At 46.9% G+C, this 27,275-nt stretch overlaps 1 protein-coding gene across 1 annotated transcript in view; it reads right to left on the bottom strand.

The window, feature by feature from the left end:
• The window catches only part of PHF1 (PHD finger protein 1), a 2,051,426-nt gene that overhangs the window by 1,770,747 nt on the left and 253,404 nt on the right, over window positions 1–27,275 (bottom strand). The window contains exon 3 of the mRNA XM_044083522.1: window positions 12,433–12,514. Within this exon, the coding sequence (XP_043939457.1) occupies window positions 12,433–12,514 (82 nt within the window). The remainder of the gene's footprint in view (window positions 1–12,432; window positions 12,515–27,275) is intronic.

Here is a 27,275-nt window from a genome sequence, read left to right as displayed (position 1 = left end):
TTCCCCCCTAAGGGAGCTGCCAAAATGTAAGAGCTTGGCATTTGAAAGGGGAAGTCATTGGGACTGTTTCCTGTAAGGTTGTGACTTGTCTTCTCCTCCTTTTGGGGTTGAAGCACCCCACTGTCATGGTCTGTAAGAGCCTCGGGGCTGACATCTGCCTCTTGGGCGTCTGTATCTGCCTCTTTGTGGTCTGTCTGACACTGGAAAGGACCAATTTTTAGAAGGCCAATTTCTGCTAAATCTAGGAGGCTGTACCTGTAAGAAATCCTTCACTGTTTGCATAGATTTTGCTTTATCCTCCATTTTCTTTAATACCTCTTCGGCCTTAACATCAAACAAGATATGCTGTAAAGGAGCTTCCAATAATTTGGCCTTAACATGATCAGGTAAACTTTGTTCTTTTAACCAAACATGCCTTTGAATCACAGATCCTGCAACTGCGGCTCTACAAGAAGCCTCTAATGAATCAAAACCACATTGCAGAGTATGTTTTCCCACTTGTTCAGCTGCATGCAATAAATCCTGCATTTCCTTGTAGTCAGGACCTTCTGAGCTAGTAAACATTTTCTGTTTAAGCAAAGACATTAAATATTGTTGGTATTTAAGCATGTGGAACTGGCAATTTAAGGCCCTTACTGCTAAAGTTGCAGAAGTGTAAACTTTCTTCCCCCATCTATCCGATGTTCTAGAATCCCTGTCAAAGGGAACTGGATTTTTAGCAGTGGAGGCCTTAACCCCTTTGGGACCCTGTGAAATAGCTTCAGGGTCAGCAGCAAGATTTTTATAAAGAAATTTATAAGAGTCAGGGACTCTATAGTACCCATCTGGCTTGACTGGTGCTGGGGGCAAAGAATCAGGGGGTATACTGGATTCAGAGAACACATCATCCACAATATCTAACACAGGCGGAATAGTGAGGGGTCTGTGTTGAGGCAATAAAAGAAAATCTCTGAGCCTTTTCTTGGATTCTGAATAATCCTGGCTCTCCCAATGGAAATGCTCCCTCATGGTATGTAAAGTTTCCCCAAAAGAGTAATCCTCAGGAGGAGAAGCTGAAGGGATTGATTCTTCAGCATCAGAGTTCTCATAGGGGGTAAAGAGTATCCCTGGTATGAAGAGGAATCAGAAGAAATAGAAACCTGGTCAGAGGAATCATAGTCTGTATCCTGCCTAGGCCTTTTATCAGGAGGGGGATGGGAACCCCTGATCAGAGTAATTAGGTCTTCGGCCATTTTGAGCATCTGTTTCTTAGGCATGGAGGCCTGTCCAGGAGAATGCTGTACTTGTTTCTTTGTCTTTAATGGAGTTTTAGACTTGGTTGTTGTTTTGATGGTAAGCTGTGAAGGTCTGAAAACACCCTCAGAAGCCGATGCCTGCTTAGTGGCTCTGGACCCATTTGAGGGGTTAATTTCCGTTGGCCTAATACCTTGAATTTCCAGAGGCCTAGCAGTCTCCACGTGGGAGTCGGAGGCGGCCTGTGGCTCTGAGGTAGCGGGTGGCAGGGGCTTCGAAAGCGCCTCACAGCGAACCAGCGACTGGCCTAGAAGAGGCTTCGTCGTCGGTTTTGGACCTTGGATACCTGTTCTTATCCTTGTCTTTGCGTTTTTGTGCATTCCGGTCATCGGTTGTTCCAACGGCATGGTGTAATTGAACTTTCGGCCAAAATAATGCTGAGCAAAATCAAACCGAAGTTTAATGGTGTGTTTGTTAAATCTAGCACAAAACCGACAACTAGTGATGTCGTGGTCTGGGCCTAGGCATGGAATACAGTAAGAATGAAAATCCTTATGAGGTATTTGCTTCCCACAAGAAATACAATTATTAACTTTTACTGACATCGGTCTGAGGCAAGAAAAAGTTTCCCAATGGGGTACTTAGCTTTATTGAAGACTTCGGTTCTGAAATTCGAATTTGAAAATCTCAGGAGTCGGCCAACCGGCACTTGCGAACTGCTTTTGCTTCGGGCACCGCGCGACAAGAAAGACTGAAGAAAATGGCGTCGGCTGCATCTTATATACCCCTGGCGCACTGATGTAAGGGAAGAAGCGAAAGCAACCGACGCCAGACCAAGACTTTGGAACTCTGGCCGACTGCGGGACCGCCTGATGGCAGGATAACCCAAGTGTAATGACTGCAGCAGTGAAACACGATGAACATCTAAAACAGACACCACATAGGTAATTAGCTGCTAATAACCCTAAAAAGTAAAATAGCAATATACAAAAAAACGAAGTACTTAGCCTGAGCCAGTAGTCGCAATCTCGACGCTGCAAGCGGCAAACAAGATTTGGGTAGCTACCACTAGGCATGTTGGGACAGGGGTTAGCCTCGAGCCAGTATAGGCTCTCGAGCTCTAGTAAAACGGCAGAGTCGGAGGCGAGGATCAGCTCCGACCCTAACCAGCAAGAACGAAGGTGAGATGGGGACAACATAACATCAAATATTCTTTCCTTACTGTAGATGTGATTAACAGTGATACCACACAAGGAGGGAAGTGACCGCTTTTATGATAGTCTTTTGGCATGTAACAAGACTGGTAATGACAAATGCAATTCGTTGATGGAATTTATGGAAATGGTTTTGATCAACAATTTTACGATGCTTGAAGGAGAATTTTTTCACTAGGTGGTAGGTGTAGCCATGGGGGCCAAATGTGCCTCAGTGTTTGCGATTTGGTATTACTGGAATGGGAGAGACGCCATGTGTTTTCCCCTGCCTTTATGGCCAATATTTTACTGTATGTCAGATTCTTGGATGACATATCAATTTTATGGTGAGGAAAGGAAAATGATGCTTTGAAATTCCTTGAATATCTTAACACCACAACTTTCCTTAAATGTACACACAAATGGCATAACAGTGAAATAGATTTTTGGATATTCATCTACTTAAGGATGATATCAATGAGACGTTGATAAGCACTATCTACAGGAAGGAAACATATTCTAACACTTTGCTTCACTATGACAGTTGCCACCCAAAACATCACAGGAAAAGTATTATAAAAGGGCAGATGGTCAGACTTTCATATCTTATTAGTGCTAATGAATTATTTCAGAAAGAAATATACTTTTTGATAGGGATGTTCAGGAACAGGGGATACCCTAATGAAGTTACTCATTAATATTAAAAGGGAAATATTCAAGAAGAGAGGAACTTTATTTAATCCCATTTTGAAAGTACTTAACACCAACCATAATGTCATCCGCCCCAAAATGACTAACAATGTCCTAGTTTTACAATACAACCAAGAAACGCCTAATTTAGTGGCTTGTATTACCAGGTTATGGGATTTGAATTTTGCTAATGAGATGAAGGAGAGAATAGGACCCAGACCCAAGGTAGTTTATAGTATGGGCAGGAATATCAAGAATATTTTAGAGGGAGAATCCAGGTCTAAAAAAGCATACAAATCATCATGTACAAACGTGGTGCTTGTAAGATCTGCAAAAACATCAATGATGGTCCCTATGTCTCGGTCAGTGGTTATGTCCGTACCATCGGCCGATGTAATTGTAATACAAATATGGCAGTATACTTAGCCACATGAACCTCGTGTCCAAGTTTCTATGTCGGAAAGACCATATGAAAACTGTGTCTGGGTCACTGAACATCTCAGGGATGTGAAAAATAAAAAATATGCACAATGCTTTGTATATGCATACACTAGAATGGCCAAACTACAAAAGATTTGTATTTTTTATTATTGACAAAATATACACAAGCGAAGGAGGGGGTAATATAAATCTTGAATTAGAAGCAAGGGAGTGCAAGTGGCAACTGAGATTAAATGCTACTTGTAAACCTGGGTTGAATGATTTTATATCATTAACACCTATTTTGAAACAAAGAGCAGCAATGATATGACAAATTTATTGCAAACTACTGATTTTACATTTTCATTATTAATGATCGAGAGTTATAAATCTATACAATTATGTATACCACAGTACAGTGTTTTATATTTTTTTAAACAGCTGCAGCTTATATGTTAAACATACAGACATGAAATAAACTTTTAAATGGTGTTTTAACAAAAGGTTTAACATGAATATATTTGTGTTTATGGTTGTTTCAGATGATGTTATCATACAACATAAATATATTTTTTTAATAGACACAATTTTAAATTTGAAAACAAGCAAGCTGATTGGTTGCTGATTAATTAGTATCCTTTATAAGGTCTCATCGTATTATAATTTCTTTACGACTCTGATGAAGCCATAAAGAAGTTATGGCGAAAGCACTTTGTCGTTTTTATATCAATAAAGTTGATTTGGGAGATTCCTGCTTTATGTGACTTCATTGTTTATTTTGGTTTTAGTTTATAGTTTTTGCCTTTTTGGCATTTACATATTAGTCTTTACAAAACATGTTTTTAAACCCTATTGCCTTTTGTGTTTTTCAGATCTACAAAACATGAATACAGCACTGACTCCACTCCCACAATACTTTCAAGTTCTGTGCGAAAGGTAATGAGAGAACTCAATGTCCCACAGGTGGAAAGGAATTGGCACTGCTCCTCTTGAACAAGAGGTACAAACATTGAAGTCTTTTATCTAGCACTTGTGACCAACAGTGCCCCTCTATAACTGACACATGTCCTTCAGCTCCCTTTCTGAAAATGCATACCACAACTTCAGTTTGCTATTCCAGAAGTCCTCAGTCTTTCACACAAAAGTGAAAAAGGCATATTTACTAAGAAATCTCAGAAATACTCACTATCATCAGCATTTCAGACTAAACCTTATCCACATTCACAGTCAATGTGCTGGGGAAAGTGGATGGGAGTCAATACTGATGTCTCAAACTCAGGTACAGAATGTACAGCTGAGACTCAAAGGTCCAGTCCATGCATGCTTGTTAAATTTTCAACACCACCTGTAAACAATGGATAGTGGCAACCAATACTCAGCTGTCACAGTCTCACTCCTGCCAACAGCATGAAAAAGTTGAACTGCATAACAACCTCCTGCTAGAGAAAAATGACATATGGAACAAAACAGTCCACTACAAATTAGCTAAGCTTGAAAATGAACCAAGCTTACAATATTTAGGTCTGTTACCATGTATCTGGCAATTTTCAAACCGCTGGATGAGTTCCTTCAAATAGGCCCTCCAAAATGAACCCATCATAACAACACAAAGGTCAAGGATATAGGCCTTTAACTTCACTTGTCAATACAAAATCTCTCAGCTGAAGCTCTAAGAATGGCAGAGACAATGAATATCATGGTGTGGTTCCAGGCAGTACCAGCGATAGCCCTGACTAGTGATTTGACATTTGCAAGAAAACATGGAGGCTGACAAAGACCTTAGGCTTCAAACATGGGACAATAAATGCCAGAAAAGACTATCCATGACAGTGACTGGATAGAATTGGGGACCAATGAAATGCCCACAATCCCCAATACAGATGCAGAAAAAGTTGACATCAACCAAAGAGGAGGTTTCCTAAAAATGGGAAAAAGAACTGCTATGTCAAAGACCACATGTTAGATACATCTTAGTACTACCCACTGCAGAGAACCTATCTAAGAAAAACTACAGGACTAAATATACTAACAATTTCAAGTATGCAGCAGCTATAAGGATAATTACATCATATATAAAAAGAAGTTATGTTCTTACCATAACGTTCTCTCTTAGTAGTAGACTTCATTCTTCTGCACATATGGGTATATGGATCCGATTTGGATCCGAGCCGGCAAAACTTTTCAAGCATCAGCTCCGAGCTCCAAGCTCCTCCCCTACCTATATTACATCACTTCCTCCTATCTAGCCCCAGATCGAGTTTGCTGTCACTAAAAAGCAACATAACCACAACCCTAAACAGGAGACCCTGAAGAGTGAGGGGGACGGAGGGAGGGAAGGTGCAGAAGAATGAAGTCTACTACTCAGATGGAACGTTATGGTAAGAACATAACTTCTTTATCTGAAGTAGTTGACTTAATTCTTTCTGCACCTATGGGACACAGTCCCCAGCTTCGAGTATTCCTGAGAGGCCCTTATGGAAGGATATTTCTGAGCACCACAGAGCCAAAGGATGCTCTCCCTCTAGAAATAAGATCCAACTTATAATGAGAGATGAATGTGTGCGAATTGTCCCAAGTCGTTGCTGCACAGATATCATCTAATGGAACTCTTGACCAGTAAGCTGGAGACGTGGCCATTGCTCTAGTGGAATAAGCCTTCAGTACACCAGGAGGAGATAAACCTTTGTCCTTATAAACTTGTGCATTACAAGCAGTGATCCACCTTGCTAAGGACACTTTCGAAACTGCTTTGCTCAAAAATGGTTTCGAAAAGGAGACAAACAATTGATCCGACTTCCGGAAGGGTTTAGTCCTATGGAGGTAAAAACTAAGCTGTCTATGGACCATCCAATAAATGAAGCTTACATTCACCTCTATTCTGAAAATTTGGGAAGAAGACTGGTAAATTTATAGATTGATTAATAATGGCTGCTGAAGACACTTTGGGAAGAAAAGAAGGGTTCGTACGCAGCAAAACCCTATCCTTGTGGAAAACCAAACAGGGAGGCAAGGAGTATAAGGCCTGCAACTCTGAAACTCTTTTAGCTGAAGTGATGGTGACCAAGAATGCTGTCTTCCACGACAAAAACTTCATCAGAACAGAACCGGCTGGCTCGAAAGGGGGAGAAGTCAAGGCCTAAAGGACCAAAGCCAAATCCCAGGGGGGCACTGTTTCTTTAACTGGTGGTTGCAATAAAAAAGTGCCCTTCAGGAAGGCTTTACATAGTTTGGCAGAAGCCAGAGCTACCTTATTTTCACCTACATGAAAATTGGAGATGGCAGCCAGTTGAACCTTGATGGTGGAAGCACTTGCGCCTGACCGAAAAAGATCTGCCAAAAAATCCAATATGACCGGAACAGGGGCTGTAAACGGGCTCTGATTGTGCTGACAGGCCCAAACGCAAAAACGTCTCCACTTGCTATTGTAAAGTTTCCTAGTGGAGGTTTTAAGAAAAGCTACCAGAATATTCTTAACAGGGGACGAAAGTCCGGGAGTCCTGATGATCATGGGAAGTGAAGCAGTCAAGCAGTCAGCTTGAGACTGTCCAGGTTGGGCAGGGGCAAACCCGACGGGTGAGAAATTAAATCCGGACATGGATCTAGAGTCCATGGAGGAACCAACAGGTGAAACCATAGGAAGGGAAACCACACGGCGCGGCCAGAAGGGAGCTATGAGAATGACTTTGCACTGCAGCCGGCAAGCTCTCTGAAGGAACTTCGGAATAAGAGGTAATGGGGGATAAGCATACAGTAGCCCGGGAGGCCAAGCATGGACTAGAGCATCTCTGGGGACATCCCCTGGATGGGGGATCAGAGCGAAGAAGTTGCTGCACTTCACGTTAAAAGGAGATGAGAAGAAATTGCAGCAAGGTTGACCCCAAACACGGTAGATCTTCTCCGCCACTGACTGTTTCAGAGACCACTCGTAAGGAAGAAGAATTGCTCTGCTGAGACTATCCGCTAGAATGTTGGAGTAACCCGGGATATGTGTTGCTATGAGAAACCGGCTGGTGGATATGGCCCACTCCCAAACCCTCATGGCCTCACGACAAAGGGGGTAGGATCGGGTCCCTCCCTGTTTATTTATATACCAGACTACAGACACGTTGTCTGACTGAATGGCTACCGTTCCTGGAGGTAGGACAGGATGGGAGGCTCTCAACACTAAAAGCACTGCCCTCATTTCCAGGACAATGATGTGTAGCTTGGTCTCTGGAGGGGACCACGTGTCTTGGACAGTTCTTCCCAGGAAGTGCCCCCCCCCACCCGAGCTTGGAAGCGTACGTGGTCACCGTGGCTTGATCCAGAAGGGCTAGGAAGCTGCGCCCCGCAAAAATGTCCGCTGATTGAAGCCACCACTGGAGTAACGTTCTGCATGTCTGATTGATTCGGATGTGGAAACTCATCGGAAGGTCTAGCCAGGACCACTGAACTGCCAGAGTCCACTGAAGGACTCTCATGTGAAGACGTGCAAGAGGGAGATTGCGGCTGCCATCGAACCCAGGGCCCTGAGAACATCGGCTGCTGTGTCTACACAGTGCTCCAAGATCGCTGATATATGGAGTCTGAGATTTCCTATCCTTTCCGGGGTGAGAAAAATCTTTGACTGAATCGAATCCAACTGTGCCCCGATGAAGTCTATGATCTGAACCAGAGTCAGGTGGGACTTGTTGAGATTGATTGTGATGCCTAACTTGTGAGCCAGACCGAGGAAGTAGTGTAGGGCCTGACACAAGAGACTTCTGGTGGATGCAGCGAAGAGCCAGTCGTCTAGGTAGGGGAATACCTGAATACTCTGAAGTCTCAGGTGAGCCGCTATGACCGCCATATGCTTGGTGAACATCCTGGGGGGCTGTGGTGAGACCAAAGGGTTGGGCTCTGAATTGAAAGTGACTGGCCTCTAGCCGGAAGTAGAGAAACCTCCTGGAGCTCCTGTGGACCTTGATGTGATAGTAAGCGTCCTGGAGGTCTAACGAGCACATCCAGTCGCATTCTCTCAGAAACGTAGAATGGACTGTAGAGTGACCATCCGGAATTTTTGTTTCTCTACCGACAGGTTGAGGTCAGACAGGTCCAGAATGGGCCTGAGGTCAGACAGGTCCAGAATGGGCCTGAGGTCAGACAGGTCCAGAATGGGCCTGAGGTCAGACAGGTCCAGAATGGGCCTGAGGTCAGACAGGTCCAGAATGGGCCTGAGGTCAGACAGGTCCAGAATGGGCCTGAGGTCAGACAGGTCCAGAATGGGCCTGAGGTCAGACAGGTCCAGAATGGGCCTGAGGTCAGACAGGTCCAGAATGGGCCTGAGGTCAGACAGGTCCAGAATGGGCCTGAGGTCAGACAGGTCCAGAATGGGCCTGAGGTCAGACAGGTCCAGAATGGGCCTGAGGTCAGACAGGTCCAGAATGGGCCTGAGGTCAGACAGGTCCAGAATGGGCCTGAGGTCCCCCGTCTTCTTTGGCACTAAAAAGAACCTGGAGTAGATGCCTGATCCGGATTGATCTGGGGGGACCGGCTTGATGGCTCGTTTATGTAGCAGCTTTGAAACCTCTAAAGCTGCAGCCTCCCTGTGAGCGGGTGGAACATCTGGAAGGTGAGCTGGAGTTATAGGATGTGAAATGAAAGGGATAGAATATCCTCTGGATATGATGTTTAACACCCAGCAGTCTGCAGTAATGGACTCCCATGCCGCTGGATGTAAGGAAAATCTTCCCCCGACTGCTTCCAGAGTAGGGCAGCCAGGCAGCCCCTCAGGGTTGCTGAGCGGGTCTGTCGGAAAAAGGTTCCCTAGACCCGAAGTTTCTGGGACCCCCTCTGCCTCTAGGACGGCATCAGTCTTGTCCCCCTCTGCCTCTGGGGGACAAATATTCCTGAGTGTCACAAAAGGACTGTGATTTCCGGAACCACATCTTCTTTTGACCCTTTTGGTTCCAGGAATAGGACCTCTGGGGGTTAGAGAAGTGGATTCAGACGGCTGACAAAGTCTTTCCGTCCTTCTCACTCTGGGTTAGTGTGTCACGTACAGTCTTCCCAAAGAGGGATGATCCATCGAAAGGAGCGTTGATGAAAGACGCCTTAAAGGGGTCTGCAAATACAGCCTGATCCAGGCATGTCGCCTCAAGGCAACGCCTGTACCAGCAGCTCTATTGGCTCCCTCCGTGGCATGAGAGAGGAGACGCATAGAGGTATTAGTCACTGATTTCAGTGTAGTCATCTTCACGGTAAAGGGCTGCTTGTCCTGCTGCAACAGAGACTCCGGGGGCAACTCAGTTAGCTCCGATATAAGGTTTCGCTGCAGTCAGATGACGTGCCAAGTAATTCAGCGCACAGATAGAAAATGTCGCTGATGAGTAAACGCGCTTTCCAAAACGATCCATCGACCTGGACTCCTTGTCTGGAGGATGGACCGAGGAACTCTCCTGTGCCAGTTCCTTCTTTGTGGCAGCTGCAACCACCAAAGCGTCTACTGGGGCTCCCTTGGACCATGCCTGCCTGTCTGACAGCGGGGAAAGAATTTTGTCTGGCCTTTTGGGTACAGGCTCTATGGTGTCAGGATCCTTCCATGTCCTAGTGGTGATGAGGTCCACCAAAGGGTCAGCTGGAGGGGAGACCCAGGAAGTAGATGGGCCCGAGCCAAAGGCCTCCAGGAATACGGACTCATACGCAGAGGGTTTGGGGGCTGACCAACCTCCTCTTTGGCGGAGGATCTCCATAATGTCTCCAAATGAGACGTCCTCGGTAGGTGATCTGGGGGAACCCTCTCCTTCATCCAAGTCCGTATCAGTGGTAATGGACTCAGGGGAGTCCAAGTGCCTCCTTTTGCACTTGCGCTTACGAGGTTCCTCTCCAGTGTGACTCCCAAAATCAGAGGGGTCTGGGTGGGATCCGAGGATGTGAGCTGAGGTCTCAACCCCTGGGAGAGGACCCTTTCCACTGCCCCGAATGCCGATGGAGAGCACACCTCTGTAGAACGTAAGAAAGAGGCTCTCCCCGGCACCGAAGCAGGGAACGGAGCCGACAGCGGGGTAGTCCGGGCACCGAAGGTGGGATCTGAAAGAGCGATATCTCGACCCTCGGGTCCGACTCCCTGACCACAGCTCCGAGAGTCCTCTGGATCCGAGATCGGATCCAAGGAACTCAAGGTGACGGCCGGCGTCGAGGAAACGAAAACCATCGGCGCTGACCCTACAAGCTCTGAAAGGTCTCGGACCCGAGAACCCCGAAGTGTCGGGTTGGATCTGGGAAGGAGCAATAGGGTGGAACATAGTAGAAGGAGGACCCTCACCAATGGGAAAGGGCCCTGATAAGACCCTCATCTGAATCTGGTTCTGGATGATCCTCCTCATAAGCCTGTCCATATCAAGTTCAGATACACTACGAGTCGATCTGGAGGAAGCGACTGACTCGGGTCTGGGTCGGATCACAGGGGAGTGCCTCGGCTCCGATGGCTCCGTCGGCTCTGGTGAGAAACTGGGAGAGCGGAGCCGAGGAGAACGAGACCTGGGTACCTTAGAAGAGGGGCTGGAGAAGGACTGCCCTGTCCGGAGACCTTTTTCTGGGCCTGTCCCTCTCTTTATGGCGCCTCTCCTTCTCTCTCTTGTCCCTACCTCTCTGAGACGACTCTGAGGAAACAGGCCTGGTGGGAGGTTGAGTCCCTGCCTGCACAGAGTCACCAGCTGGGGAGGAAACCGAGGCAGACTCCAGGGCAGAAACTGGTAGCAGACCTTTAGCCACAAGCTTAGCCCGACGATCCTTCAACGCCCTAGGGTTAAAACCCGAACAAATGTCGCAGGATGCAGACAGATGGGCAACCCCTAAACATAGAACACACAGAGTGTGGCCATTGGCTGGAGAAAGCTTATGACCACACTCTGTGCACTTTTTAAAGAGAACTTTAGGCTGCTCAGTCATAGTAAAGACAGAAAAAGCCCTAGGGCCCACACACACACACACTTAACAGGGATTGGGCCTAGGCGGGAACCAGTAACACAATACTACACAAACACTTAAATTAATAACTATATATATATATTATATATATATTTTTTTTAAACTAACACGACCAAACGCGATGTAAGGGAGGAAAAAGGGAAGATATTCACACTCAGCAATTAGCAACAAAGGACCAAAAACCTTACCAACTAGCTAGGAGCTCAGAGACCACGATGCTGACTCAGAGCGGCAAACTAGATCTGGAGCTAGATAGGAGGAAGTGATGTAATATAGGTAGGGGAGGGGCTTGGAGCTCGGAGCTGATACTTGAAAAGTTTTGCTGGCTCGGATCCGAATCGGATCCATATAACCATATGTGCAGAAAGAATGAAGTCAACTACTTCAGATCATTTTGATCAATGTTGATGATATACAAGTAGAAATAAAAAAGAACAAAAGAGCAGCTGAAGGACCTGTATTAAGGTAACTAAACTTAGAAGATGAGGAAAACAAACAAAGAATGACATGTAGTCAGATGTTATTTATTTTCTATATTTTATTTATTTACATTAAAAGGCTGCAAGTGAAAAACTGTATAAAGGTACTGTGCTGTGGTATAGCAGACACTGGAGTCAATGAACCTAATACAATGTAGAATACAGATTTAAACTGTAAGAACAGAAAACAAGAAAAAGGACAGCAGTTTAAGTGAGGGGGTTGACAGATTTACAATAGAGTTACAAGAGTGATCCGATATACAACTACTGAAGAATCTCAGAAACAAACAAGCAAATTACAAGAATCAGTGTGTCACAGAAGGCCAAACCTCTATGGATTCAGCTTATTTGCATTTTCTCTTGTTCTCATTCAAACTCTTTTTTTTTTTTCTATTTCTTCTATCGTATCATGGTCCACTGTAACAAGAAAATGCCAGAGTCAAGCACCTTAATTATAAAAGATTCCTTACGGGAGTAGATGTCCTTCCAAAGTACCCAGAATTCAGAATTGTCTTCAAACCGCACCAAGCAGCTTTCTTTCCGTTTATCCACCTGCAAGAGATGACAGAAAAACAGAATTAATTTTCCCAATAAGTACAACTGCCACGTAACACCCCACAAACAAAAGCAGTTGCAAACCTGCTTGTTTAACACCTGCATAACTACCTACAATGTATGTAAGCTCAATGCACAACACAATTTCAAAGACGGAAGATACAACCACAGACTAGCAGACCCCTTCATTTTTTCTGAAGGAATTTCCTTGTGTCTTGCTGCATGTAAATAACCATAAACTGTTAATAGAGGTTCGGCAGAAAATGCAGACAAAAAATAACAGATCCAGTTCACAGGTCATAATGGCTTGCATTGCAATCAGCCATTTTACAGAAAGAGTGTCAGTCAAATTATTAGCAATACAAATTCTAGCCTCCTCTTTTTCTACCCCAGAAACAAACAAACACATGCACATGACCAAATGCATGTGTCAGTGATTCTTCCTACCTATGCTACAAGAAAGGAAAACTCTGACCTTTGCCTGGAGATCGAACCCAGAGCACACCACATTCCATGTTCTAGCTGAATAAGGTGAATTATCAGCTGACATTACTGTGTAGGAATGGCTCATGCTAGTTTCTGGACTGTTGCCGTCTGAATAGAAAGTTTATTTCATTTTTTTTTATGTTAAAAAAATCAGTTGACTTGAATTGACTGTTTTCGAAATGATGTTTTTGAAATGACATTTAGCCACAGCCCCCCTCCCCTCAAACAGGAATCATGTGATTAGACCTTACTACCCTTCCTATTGTTTATTTTTTTTTGGGGGGGGGAGGGGCAGTTAAGTTGCCAGATGAAAAGCAAGCAGACATATCTGAAGTAGGACATTCATTTGTCTGCAACCTGTGGGTTATGGATCCGATATCGGATCCGAACCGGCATGGTTTATCCAGCTATGGATCCGAGCTCTTAGCTCCTCCCCTCACCCATAATGCCCTGCTCTCCCTACATGACCTCAGATCTAGTTTGCCGCGCTGGTAACCAGGTCTTGGATTCTGAGCTCTTCAGCTAAGCGATTTTTTGTACTTAAAGAAAGCTTTAATTTGAGTATTTGTTGTGATATTTGAGTGATTGTGTTAGGTTCCCCTTTATAATTTGATACTTTCAGCTTAAAATTTTTAATTTTAAAACTTTTAGTTTATCCTCCTCGCTGGTCGGAGTTTCTGTGTGAGTGTATTGTGTGGGGCCTTGTGTGTGTACTAGTTTAGTACTAGTCTCTGTCTTTTGTTTTTCTTTGTAAAAAAAAAAAAAAAGACTTTATTATGTCAGAAGCCCCTAAGGCAATATTCTCCAAGTGCTCCGAGTGTGGCCATAAGCTATCCCCTGCTGATGGCCACACTGTGCTCGATGCCTTGGGGTTGAACACCTCACTTCTGGATGTTCCATTTGTGCAGGGTTCAACCCCAGGGCATTGAAGGAGCGGAGGTCGAAGCTGGTCCTGGCGGGACTTCTACCCCCGGACTCGGTTTCGGCTCCCGCTCCCGCTCCTGTGGTGGGTACCGTGGCCTCGGTTCCCTCCTCGCCTGCTCCCCCTCCTCCACCTGGGACTCAACCTCCCGCTGCTGGGTTGGAGGAGAGAGAGGCAAGAAAAAAGGACCGAAGAGTGAAGCACCACAAGCGGCGGGCCGAGACCTCCGTTTCGGCCCCACCAGCTAAGCGGGCTTCTCCTCCGGCCTCCTTGGCTACTGGCTCCCCCCCCCCCCTCGGCTCCGGTCTGCTTTTCACCGGGGCCTGAGGAGGAGGAGACCCGATCTCCGTTAAGGCTATCGAGGAGGCACTCAAGGCCTACCTCGGTAGCCTCTTCGAGATCCACGTATAGCCTTTCTGACGCCGATCTGGACCGGATGATGAGAAGGGTTCATCCAGGCCCAGATGCAGATGGGAGTGCTCCTGCCTCCCCCCCCCCCGCTGTGGGGGGGAGCTCGACCCCATTTTTCAAGCCTATAGCTCCTTCTCCGACCAGCTACCCAGGTTCGGAGCCGGGGGTGAGTCGGCGCCGATAGTACTAGGTACTTCGGATCTGACCCTGCCCTCGAGTGTTTCGGATCCGAGCTTCGGATCCGGGGGACTCAGTGTGCCTTCGGCGCCGTCTGTGTCAGAGCGCACTGGTCCCTCGGATCAGAGTGTCTCGGGGCCGGCTCCGATCCACTCTTCGGATCCGAGGGGGAGCCGACTTTCGGATCCTTTGGTCGGGGCTGGCTCCCCCTCGGCTTTTGATGTAGTGGAGAGGGCTCTGTTGAGGGCTTCCGGACCCCCGGCACTTGCTTCGGCTCCATCCCGCGCTCCATCTGCACTGGGTCAGGCTTCCACCATCCGGCCACTGGGACAGCCCGCTTCAGTGCCCCAAGCTGTTCCTTTGGAACAAGACACTGCTTGCGAGGGCTCCTCGGACAGCCCCCCCCGAGGAAGCCCCTCGCAAGCATACGTGTAAAAGGAGGCACATAGACTCCCCCGAGTCTTTAACTGAAGACACAGATTTGGAGGAAGGGGAAGGCTCCCCAAGATCACCCCCCGAGGATGTCTCCTTTGGAGACATCATGGAAATGCTTCGCATAAGGGGGGGGTGGTCTGCCCCCAAGTCTTCCTCGGACGAGTCCGTGTTCATGAAGGCATTCGAAGCGGGCCCGTCTACCTCTTGGGTGTCCCCTCCTGCAGACCCCCTGGTGGACCTCATTACCACCAGGGCGTGGAAGGAACCGGACACCGTGGAGCCAATCCCCAAAAGGCCAGACCGAATCCTTAGCCCCCCTGCTGACCGTGCCCACTGGAGTAAGGGGCCCCCTGTAGATGCCATGTTGATGGCAGCAGCCACCAAGACGGAACTCGCTCAGGAGAGTCCCTCAGTCCACTCACCAAGCAAGGAGTCTCGGATGATGGACCGCTTGGGGAAGTGAATGTTTAGTTCTGCGACCTTCTCAGTGAGGGCACTCAACTACTTGGCACATGTGATCAGGATGCAGCGCGATCTTATTAAGGAATACGCTGCATCCCCCCCTGAGTCCATGTCGGAGGAGGACAAACTTTTGCACTCCACCCGTATGGCCACTCTTCGATCCGTGACGAATACCTCTATGCGGTTGCTGTCCCATGCTACTGAGGGAGCCGCTAGAGCTGCAGGAGTAGGCCTAGTCACAAGACGCCAGGCCTGGCTCCGCCTTTGCGATTTCACGGAGCCCTTCAAGGCGTCCTTCGCGAAAGCCCCCTTCGATGGTTCTGCCCTTTTTGGCAAGACGGTTCGCGACACCTTAACCCAGAGCGAAAAGGACGGGAAGACGCTGTCTGCCGTCGGAATCCGCTTCTCTGTGCCCCAGAGGTCCTACTCTAGGAACCAAAAGGGCCAGAAGAAGATGTGGTTCCGGAAGTTGCAGCAATCCCAACCCGCTCCGGACAACCAATCCTTCCGTGGCAGAGGAGGACAGGGAGGACGCCGCCCCAGGGGCAGAGGGGCTCCCAGGAACTTCGGGTCCAGAGAACCTTTCTCTGAACGGCCCGTGCAGCAGCCCTGAAGGGTTGCCCGACTGCTCCACTCTGGAGGCAGTCGGGGGACGTTTTTCGGAGCACCTAGTGGCATGGGGGTCCATAACATCAGACCGCTGGGTCCTCCGCATTATATCCAGAGGATACAAGATCCCCTTTCATCACATTCCAAAATTCAAATCCCTCCCCGACGTTCCACCCAGTCAGTGGGAGGCCACTTCGGCAGAAATTGGCCATCTGCTGGGGAAAAGAGCCATCCAGCCCGTCCCCCCCAGACCAGATCGGATAGGATCAGGGTTCTAACTCCAGGTTCTTTTTAGTGCCAAAGAAGACGGGGGACCTAAGACCAATATTAGACCTGTCCCTGTGAAACCTGGCAGTTCCCAAGGAGAAGTTCCGGATGGTCATCTTGCAATCCATCCTCCCCCTTCTGGGAGAGAATCACTGGATGCGCTCTATAGACCTCAAGGATGCATACTATCACATACTAATGGACAGACGTTCCAGGAGGTTTCTTCGCTTCCGGCTGGGAGCCAGTCACTACCAGCTCAGGGTCCTTCCCTTTGGTCTCACCACAGCCCCCAGGGTGTTCACCAAAGTATTAGCAGTGGTTGCGGCCCACCTGAGGCTTCAGGGGGTGCAGGTCTTCCCATACCTGGACGACTGGTTCCTTACCGCCCCAACAAGGCATCTACTATCATTGGCGCGAGACTCTTTTCTTTATCTAGCTCCCCACTTGGGCATCACGATAAATGTAGCAAAATCCAACCTGGCCCCTACTCAGTTGATAGATTTTATAGGTGCCAGGTTAGACACGAGGGAGTTAAGAGCCTTCCTCACAGCCGACAGAGTTCAGAATTTGCGACTCCAGGTGCGGGCCATCCTCCACTCCAGCTCTGCTCCGGCGGAATTGGTCCTGAGGGCTCTAGGGTCCATGGCGGCAGCAATATCTCTTCTTCCTCTCGCCAGGTTCAACATGCGGGTCCTTCAGTGGACACCAAGTTCAGTGGTCTTACCTTGCTCTACCTCTGCATCATCCCATTGCGATCAGCAAGGCTTGCAAGTGGTCCCTCTTGTGGTGGCTCCACTCACAGGATCTCCACGGAGGCCGCCCCTTTTGTGCTTCTCCCCCTCTCGCCACGGTGACCACGGACGCCTCCCGCCTCGGGTGGGGGGGCATTTTGCAGGCAGGACGGTCCAAGGCACGTGGAACGACTCAGAGACCTCCCTGCATATCGATGTTCTAGAGATGAGAGCAGTGCTCTTAGCGTTGCGAGCACTTCAGGCCTTTCTTCCCCTGGGAACAATTGCGATTCAGTCAGACAACATGTCGGTGGTCTGGTACATCAACAAACAGGGGGGAACCAGGTTTTATCCCTTATGTCGAGAAGCCATGAGAGTGTGGGAATGGGCGATCTCCACCAACCGCTTTCTCATCGCAACGCATATTCCGGGTCGGTCCAACATCCTAGCGGACAAGCTCAGTCGCACCATTCTCTCCCCGTACGAGTGGTCTCTCAATGCTCAAGTAGCGAAACGTATCTTCGCACGGTGGGGAACTCCTTGTTGCGATCTTTTTGCGTCTCCCTTAAACACCAAGTGCGACAGTTTTTTCGCTCTAATCCCTCCTCCAGGGGATTCCCCGAGAGACGCTCTGGTGCATGCTTGGCCTCCTGGTCTTCTTTATGCTTACTCCCCTTTGCCTCTGATGATCCAAGTTCTTCAGAAAGCCTCTCAGTTGGGGTGCAGAATGATCCTCATTGCCCCATTCTGGCCTCGACAGATCTGGTTCCCTTTCCTAAGGTCTCACTCGGTGAATCCACCTTGGATTCTAGATCCCATTCCGGATCTGATATCGCATCCATCGAACCTATCACCTCCGAATCTGGACAACCTGCAGCTAACTGCTTGGCTGCTCCAGTTCCACTCCTAATTAGGACTCCCGGTATCTCGTCTCCCATTAAGGCCATCTTGGTAGCGGCTCATAAACCATCTACTAGGAAACTTTACCGCAGTAAATGGAAACGATTCTCCATTTGGGCGGAGCGGCAAGGTCTAGATCCATTCATGGTTCCCCTTCCTCTGGTGCTAGACTTCCTAACCACTCTCTTTAATGATGGTGCCAGTAGTTCCACGGTCAAAGTGCAGCTTGCGGCCATTTCTCACTATCATGTTGGTCATGACTCTGGACCACTTATGTCTGCCAAATTGTGTAAAATCTTCCTTAAAGGCACCTTTCTCCTTAGGCCTCCTGTCAAGCAAGCGGTTCCTCCTTGGGATCTGTCTTTGGTTCTTCAGGCCTTGACCGCTCCCCCATTCGAACCTGCGGCCACAGTAGATCTTAAATTTTTATCCCTCAAGACTGCTTTCTTAGTAGCCATTACTTCGGCTAAAAGAGTTTCGGAACGTCAAGCCTTATCTTCAAAGCCTCCTTACTTGGTCTTCCATCTGGACCGCGTATACCTCAGGACCAATCCCTCCTTTCTTCCTAAGGTAGCTTCAGAAGCAAACATTAATCAGTCCATTAACCTTCCTGTTTTCTTTCCTAAATATCAGAACAAGGGTGAATACAAGCTGCATTCTTTGGATGTTCACAGGCAGCTTCGTTTTTATCTTAACAGGACAGCTGGTCATAGGCAATCCGACCAGTTATTCATTTCCTTTGTCAAATTTAATCTGGGTAAGCCAATTTCCAAAGTCTCCTTGTCACGCTGGATTTCGCAGTGTATTCTTCTAGCTTATCAAGCCTCTGGGAGGCCCGCACCGGAGGGAGTCCATGCCCATTCAACTCGGTCAGTTTCTACCTCAGCGGCCTTTAAGGCTAGAATTCCTCTGGATGACATTTGTTCAGCAGCCACTTGGGCTTCATCCCATACCTTTATTTCTCATTACAAGCTGGATATCACATCTAGAGGTAGAGCATCCTTTGGCTCCGCGGTGCTCCGGAATATCCTTCCATGACGGCCGCCCAAGATTCAGGTAGCTGGGGACTCTGTCCCACAGGTTGCAGACAAATGAATCTCCTACTTCAGATTTAGAAGTTATGTACTTACCATAACGTTCCATCTGAGTAGGTGGATTCATTTGTCTGCAACCATCCCGCCCTCCTATCCCCCTGGCCTTGTCAGTTTCCTGCATATTAGGCGTTACCCTTTCCAAGGTATTTTGATTCAGGGCAAACTTGATCTGAGGTCATGTAGGGAGAGCAGGGCATTATGGGTGAGGGGAGGAGCTAAGAGCTCAGATCCATAGCTGGATAAACCATGCCGGTTCGGATCCGATATCGGATCCATAACCCACAGGTTGCAGACAAATGAATCCACCTACTCAGATGGAATGTTATGGTAAGTACATAACTTCTAATTCTCAATGGTTCAAAATGCGTACTGTGACTAGTGCTTGAAGCAGACTGAGAATCAAAACTGAAACAACTCAGACTTGGTTGGAGCAGGGTACAATGACGCAAGCTTGGGGTTAAAATATATATATATATTTTTAATTAAATATTTTTTGTTTTTACTAAATAATACTGTGCTAAGTTACTCGATTGCTTACTGATAAATGGAGCAGCTGTGCTCTTTTCCTCTGCCAGCCTATAAAATGGTATGTATTTTTCCCCTTTCATACAGTTAAGCTACACAACACTATCAGGACAGCTGCAGCAGATCCAGGCAAACAATTATTAGACAAACTGCATTAAGTAGGGGTGCATCTGTGCATGTCTGTGTGTATACTAGTGCTATGGCACAGTGGTTAGTTAAGATGTCAAGAAAAAGAAGTTATGCACTTACCATAATGTTCCATGTGAGTTTTTCATCTTGCCTTCATTCTTAAAGATGGGTTCGGAGAGTTGGCCTGCTACAAAGCTCGAGGTCTTCAGACAGCTCGAGGCCAAGTCCCTATTCCATGATGCACCTAGAGTTACCTCAGATCTTGTTTGCTGCATATAATAATACCATATGTCATTCTATCACTCTATAAGAGAGCTATAGAAGGGTTGAGCAACCAGGAAGACTCTAGCATCTTGGTCTTCGAAAAACCCTGGGGGGGGGGGGGGTAGGAGGGTGGGAAGTAAGAACGAAGGTGAGATGAAAGCTCACATGGAACGTTAAGGTAAGTACATAACTTCTTTATGTGAAGTTGTTCTATCTCGCCATTCATTCTTACAGATGGGTAGCGTCCCAAGCACCATATATCTCAGGTGGCTCACGGGAGTATGTTTTTCAGGACAGTAGACCCAAAGGAGGCCCTGTCAACTTTGTAATGAGTGATAAAGGTATGAGGTCTTGACCAAGTGGCTGGTGCACAAATGCCATCTACAGGAAGTCTAGCAGAAAAAACAGGATGAAGACACTTCTCTGATAGAATGAGCATTAATTTTTTGTTGTAAGGGCATATTAGCAGCTGAATAAACAAATGTGATACAATCAGGTAACTACTTAGAGTTGTTTTGGCCACTGGCATACCTTTTCTGGAATCTGTAAAGGAAATGAAAGGCTGTTCTGATTTCCTAAACTCTTTTGTCCTATCCAAGAAAAATCTGAGCTGTCTATGAACATCAAGCTTGTGCAGCATATATTCTAAGTTGTTGGAGTGATTGGGGAAGAGGAACCGAATGGAGGGAGAATAATGCGAGAAAGCATAAAATTTAGATTCCATGGGGTATACAGAGATTTCACAGGTGGTCTGAGATGAAAGGTCCCTTTGAGAAAGGCTTTGGATAGTTTGTGTGACATTATGTTCAATCCTTCAAATCCAAGGTGAAAATTACAGATAGCAGCAAGTTGAACCCGAACAGTTGCTGCTGCAGCTCCTTTGTTGAATATCATGGCCAAGAACTCTAGTATAGAGGCCATAGAGGCTACATAGGGATCAATGTTGTTTTGAGAGGCCCATATAGTACATTTTTCCATTTGCTAAGGTATAGCTTCCTCGTACAGGATTTATGAGAGGATATTAGAATTTGCTGCGTCTCATTAGAAAGGTTATGGAACCTGGCTATGATGGGAATTGGAGCAGCCAAGCTGTCAGCTTTAGGGACTGAAGAGAGGGATGAAGTTCCCCTGACGAGTGCGTCAGAAGATCTGGAACTGGGTCCGGAATCCAGGGGTCCTCCAATTGATAAAGTCGAAGGAAGGGGAACCAAATCTAACAAGGCCAATGAGGGGCTATTAGAATGATGGTACTTCCCAGGGCTTCTGCTTTCTGTAGTACTTTGGGTATCAAGGGAATTGGTAGGATTGCATAGAGGAGACCCGGAGGCTAATCGTGTACGAGTGCATTCCTTGGTGCTTCTCCCAGAGGAGGAATCAGGGCAAAGTAGCTTCTGCATTTCGTGTTCATATGGTTGGCGAAAAGGTCACAGCAAGGCTGGCCCCACTTGCAGAATATCCTGTCCACGATTTTTTTCTTGAGGGGCCACTCGTGAGACAACAAAATTGCTCTGCTCAGCTTGTCTGCTATCACGTTGGATTTCCCCTGGATGTCCGTTGCTAACAGAAAGCGCTGGGTGGATGTAGCCCATTGCCATACTCTTAGGGCCTCGCGACAAAGGGGGTAGGACCTGGTTCAGCCTTGTTTGTTCAAGTACCAGACCACTGACATGTCTGTCTGAATCACAATTGTACCCAGAGGAAGAGATCCTGCAATGCTAAAAGTACTGCTCTCGTCTCTAGGACATTGATATGCAGATGTATCTCCTGAATGGTCCATGTGCCTTGGGCTGTTCTTCCCTGAAAATACCCCCCCACCCCCCACCCTATCAGGGAAGCGTCCATGGTCACTGTGGCTGCTGGTGGGGGTAGAACAAAAGAACGACCTATCGTGACATGGAGAGGTCAACCACCACTGAAGATTTTTTTTGCATGTGTTCGTGATCATTATAAGAGGAGACATTGGGATCTCTTGGTAAGACCACTGAGTGAACAACAGCCAGTACAGAATCCGCATGTGCATGCAACCCAACAGTATGGCTAATACTGCGGCTGCCATCATGCCCAACAACTGTAGTACCTCTGATGCTGGAGCCTTGTTTTTGGATATGATATTGTAGACCTGCTGACAGAGTATAAAGACTCTTTATGCTGGAAGTCTCAAAGTGGTGGTGGTGGTGTCCAATTCTGCTCCGATAAAAACGGTATGTTGCGATGGCGACAAGGCAGATTTTCCTGAGTTTATTATAATGCCCAGATGACTGCAGAGAGAAAGAGTGGTGTCCCTGGCTTGTATGAGTTGATGCCTGGTGGTGGCGGTGAGGAGCCAATCATCTAGGTATGAAAACACCTGGAATCCTAAATGTCTCAGGTGAGCCATGACCACTGCCATACATTTGGTGAACCACTCTGGGGACTGTAGTAAGACCAAATGGCAGGGCTCGAAACTGGTAATGATTGGCTCCCAGCTGGAAGCGCAGATAATCCCTGGATGGTCTGGCCATTTTTATGTGGTAGTACGTATCTTGAAGATCTATCGGGCACATCCAAATGTCTTTCCCTAAAAAGGGAAGTATCGACTGAAGAGTGACCATCCAGAACTTCTCTTTCCTGACAGATCTGTTTAGTCTGCTGAGGTCCAAAATAGGTCTCCAGTCCCCTGTCTTTTTTGGAGCTAAAAAGAATCTTGAGTAAATTCCGAATCCTATCTGGTCTGCTGGAACTGGCTGGATGACTTTTTTTGTTAGCAACAATCGGACCTCTATTGCTGCCTGTTCCCTGTAACTGGGTGGAACATCCAGGATTTTTCTGGTCAGTGGAGGGGGTGACAAAAGGAATGAAATATCCTCTGGAAATGATACTTTGTACCCAGTTGTCATTTGTTATTTTGAGCCAGGCATCTGGATACAAAGATAAGCGACCCCCGATTGCCTCCAGAGCAGGACAGTTGGGCCTCCTTTCAGGAGCGCTGGTAGGGCTTCCCAAAGAACTGATCTCCATCTCCCTGGTTTTGTGGACCACCTCTGCTGCGAGGGTGGCATCTTCCATTATTGCCCCCCTCCTTTGCCCCTGGAGGGGGGTTCACTACGTGTGTCCTGAAAGGCTCCTTGTGCTTTACGGAACCACATGTTTCCTCACCTTGACCCTTGGGGTGGGGTCTGGTAGGAGTGGAAAAATTGACTCCGACAACAGACAAGAGTCTTTCCTTCCTGCTCACACCTGGTCAAAGTTTCCTTAACTTTGGGCCCGAAAAGGGATGAGCCATCAAAAGGGGTACTGACGAAGAATGACTTAAAGGGCTCCGTGGAGGAACACAAAAACATGCAGGAGTGTCTCCTAAGAGCAATTTCTGTACCTGCTACCCTGCTCGCTCCATCAGCTGCATATGAAATGAGGCGCATGGACGAGTTTACTATGGAATTGAGGGTAGCAAGCTGGGAGGCAACTTTATCTGAAGCTCCTGCAGCTACTGTACCCTGAAGAGTATCTCTAAACTCTTTTAGGAGATCTCTTTGCAGTCTAGTAAAATGGGTTAGATAGTTGAACGAACGGAGTGCAAAAGTCGCTGAACTGTACGTGCGCTTCCCATATCTATCCATGATCCTAGAATCTCTGTTAGGAAGATGGATAGAGGAGGAAGTTTCTGAAATTTCCTTTTTGGTGGCTGCCGCCACCACCATGGCATCAACTGGCACACCCTTAGTAAGAAAATATTTGTCCTGGAGGCAGAAATAAATTTATTAGGCCTCCTGGGGACAGGTTTCATGGTGTCCAAAGACTCCCACACCCTTCGTGAGACCAGCTGCATAAGCTCATCGAAGGGCGGAGACACCCAAGAGGCGGAGGGCTGAAACCCGAAAGCCTTCAGGAAAACAGACTCGTCTTCTGTAGGGTTAGTGGGCTGCCAGTCACCCCTCTGCCCAAGGGATTTCTAATATCTCAGCAAATGAGATATCCTCAGAGGGGGACCGTAGGGATCCTTCTGATTCATCCAAGTCAGTACTGGATATGAGAGACTCCTGTGGGGAGTCTAAATGCTTCCTCTTACAGATTCTCTTCCTGGGAACCTCATCAGTGGGGGCTTCTGGTGAGGTCTCGGAAGAGCAGGGACACCCAATGGGGCCTCCTGAGGCTCTGGGTCTCTATGCTTAGCAAGGATCTGTGAAGCAGAAGCAGACACAGGAGCTTTTGGGGAGGAGGTAGCCGGACCTGAAGTCGAAGATGTCTTAGGAGACATAACTCTCCTCATGGCTTCGAAGACACCTCTGCTCCGATGAGAAGGGACCAACGGATCCGAGGAAACCGTCAATACCCCTGACACCGGGACAGCGGGTTCCGAGCCAGAGGTAGGAACTGAGTTCATCCGAGCCGAAGCCCTGAGAGGCAGTCAGAACCGACAAGTCAGTCCGACTATCCTCCCCGGACCCAACCAGAGAGTGTCGGCTCCTAGATTCCTCGATCGGCGCAGAGGACGCCAGAGTAAATGGAGCCGAGGACACTGGTACAGGCATCGGCTCCAAAGGCTCAATAATCATCAAGTCTGACTCCTCTGGCTCCGAAGGACTGGTATGGCTCGGAGGAGGAAGAGTAGTAGATGGTAAAATGGTCTTTGGGTTCCAAAGCTGTTTGGGTCGGAGCTGATAAAAATTTAGCAAAGGCCAGTGCTTGTAAAAGCTTCTGCACCACATGATCCACATCCAAATCGGAAAGGCTTATCGAAGACCGAGATGAGTGGATAGAAGGAGGTACAGACTGCAGGAGTGGAGACTTCGGCATTTCGGATACCGGTTCCAGAACCGGAGACCAGCTCCTAAAGGACAAGACGGTCAGCTCTGAGGTCTGCGGAACCGACGTCGAAGGTTTTTTAGATTTCTTTACCTCAGAAGAAGTAGAAGCCTTAGAAGACTTTGAGGATTTGCTGGACCTGTCCTGGTCACACAAAGCTTCTTGAAAGGATGGTTTAACTAAACCTCTGTCAATTAACTTTCTCTTTCTCTCCTGGAGAACCCCAGAAGAGAAAGAATGACAAATGGAGCAGCTTTCCTGGAGATGCAATGCTCCCAAATAGTAAACACAATTCACATGACTGTCAGTGACAGACATTTTCTGCCCACATTTAGGACATTTCTTAAACCGTGATTTAGGGGTTTTATCTTTATCATGGTCAGCCATACTGTAACACACAATCTCAATAGGGTGCTGTAAAGAACTAGACACTCCCAAACAAAAAATATCAAACAAGCCCTTTTAAAACTATAGGGTAAAATACTAAACAGCACATACACACTTTATATTATTCATCTAAACTCTAAAGACTAAATATATCAAAGCTGTGACAGAAAAGTCACTGTTCAATACTCTAAAGACTAAATATAGCAAAGCAGTGACAGAAAAGTCACTATTCTAAGCCCACAACTACAATCTAAAGTACTATTAAAGATTTAACAAGGTCTAAAATAAAACAAGGCCAAGAAAGCAAACTACTAGTTAAGAAAAAAGGCACCCCAAGGGAAGGGAAACTATACAATAAGCTATAAGAGCTAATCTAAGTATATAAAAATAAATATCTAAATATTTTTTTTTTAAGTATTATTATAAATTTTCAAGAAATAAGTTTTTTACTGGCCCGAGCTATGAGAGAACCTCCGATCTATTGCAGAGGCAAACTAGATCTGAGGTAACTTTAGCTTTGGACTAACAAGCTCAGAAATGGAACGTATGTAAATACGGTGCTTGTTTTCATTTTTTCATTAAAAGTGAACTTTATTTTAGATTGTTTGCAGTAAACAAACTGTACATGAACTGATGAGACTGTCTCCAGTGATTATCGCTTGTTATACTGCACACCTACATGTGCATGTGGATGTGTGCATCTGTCAATACAAGTAAATCCTGTGTATTTCTGTGGTTGCAAATGCATAAGTGAATTTGTGTGTGTGTGTGTGTGTGTGTGTGTGTGTGTGTGTGTGTGTGTGTGTGTGTTTGCGTGCGTGCTTGTGCTTAGTTTTATACATCTGATTCTACCCCATTTCAGTTAGACATGCTCCTTAACTTGCTTCTTATAAAGGATAAATCTTATTTTGACTAGCTGGCATAGTGGTTAAGGTCTTTGCTTCCATGCATAAGGTACAAGGTTCTATCCTGACCTCCAGTCAATGTCTGTTTGGAGTTTGCATGTTCTCCCTGTATCTCTGTGGGATCCTCCCACCTCTGAAAAATGTGGTGAGTGTTTTCATCTCAAACTGACCAAAAGAATGGAGCTGTGGGCAGCAGCACAGACTCTACATGGTGCCCTATAGGGGGAAGAGTTGCATAAACCAACCACTTTGGGCATCTACTATGGTGTGCAGCATCCTCACGGTAGGAGAACACCGATCATAATCTGCAGGCCGTGGCAGGGCTATCCACTCAATGGTGTACAATATGGTTCTAGGTGATTCGGTTGTGTTGATTAATGTCACCAACTAGGTGATAAGTGTGTACAGGACCTGTCCTACTCCGATCTATGCCAGGGATCCATGCTAATGGTGAGAGGGCTGCATGTGCCTCTATTAGCCAGTGTTTACCCATCTTAAAGCCCAGCAGCCATAAATCAATAAGCACTTGGGTTACCTGGGACAGCTCTGTTGAAAAACAGCTGGATGTAAAACCAATCAACCTGCTAAATCTGAACTACTACACTCAGTGTAGGTTCACTGCCAGGATGCACCTTGGAAGTGAATTGCTACACTCAGTGTAGCTTCACTGGCAGGATGCACCTTGGAAGTGGATGACATGATGGTAATGAGAAGACTGGACATCCTATGTAGCAAGGAAACAAAATGGAAGGGCAGTGCAGCAAAACCACTTGGCTTGGGATCCAGAGTCTACTACTCAGGAGAAGGACAGGCTAGAAATGGTATGGGAATCACGAGGGAGGGGCTTCAGAAGACAGTGAAAGATGTCGTCAGGATTAGTGACAGATGCATGGCAATCAGGATTCCAGCCTAATGATAGGACAGTATTCAGCATTCAGATGGCAGTGCATTTCAGACAGCAGTTTCAGGACCTTCTAGACACCAGGACAACATAAATTGGTATTAACAATGAGTGACTAAAATGCACATACTGGGACAGACAGAACAACATATAAGGACTGCTGGGGTCCACATGGGTGGGGCAACTGGAATAAAGTAGGAGAGACCATTCTAAACTTCTGTCTGACAAATAGCTTGATAGTAGACAACACATGGAACAGAAAGAGAGACAGTCACAAGACCACATACTGGAGTGGCCAACATATAACTCAGGTAAACTTCTTCCCAGCAAGGAAAGGGCAATGGCATGGAATCAGTGATTGTAAATTCATT

This window comes from Protopterus annectens, chromosome 9.part0, assembly GCF_019279795.1.
Source record: "Protopterus annectens isolate FY-2018-M chromosome 9.part0, PAN1.0, whole genome shotgun sequence".
Classification (NCBI taxonomy): domain Eukaryota; kingdom Metazoa; phylum Chordata; order Ceratodontiformes; family Protopteridae; genus Protopterus; species Protopterus annectens.
The sequence above is the reverse complement of the archived record's forward strand: the minus strand, read 5'-3'. Positions and strand labels throughout refer to the sequence as shown.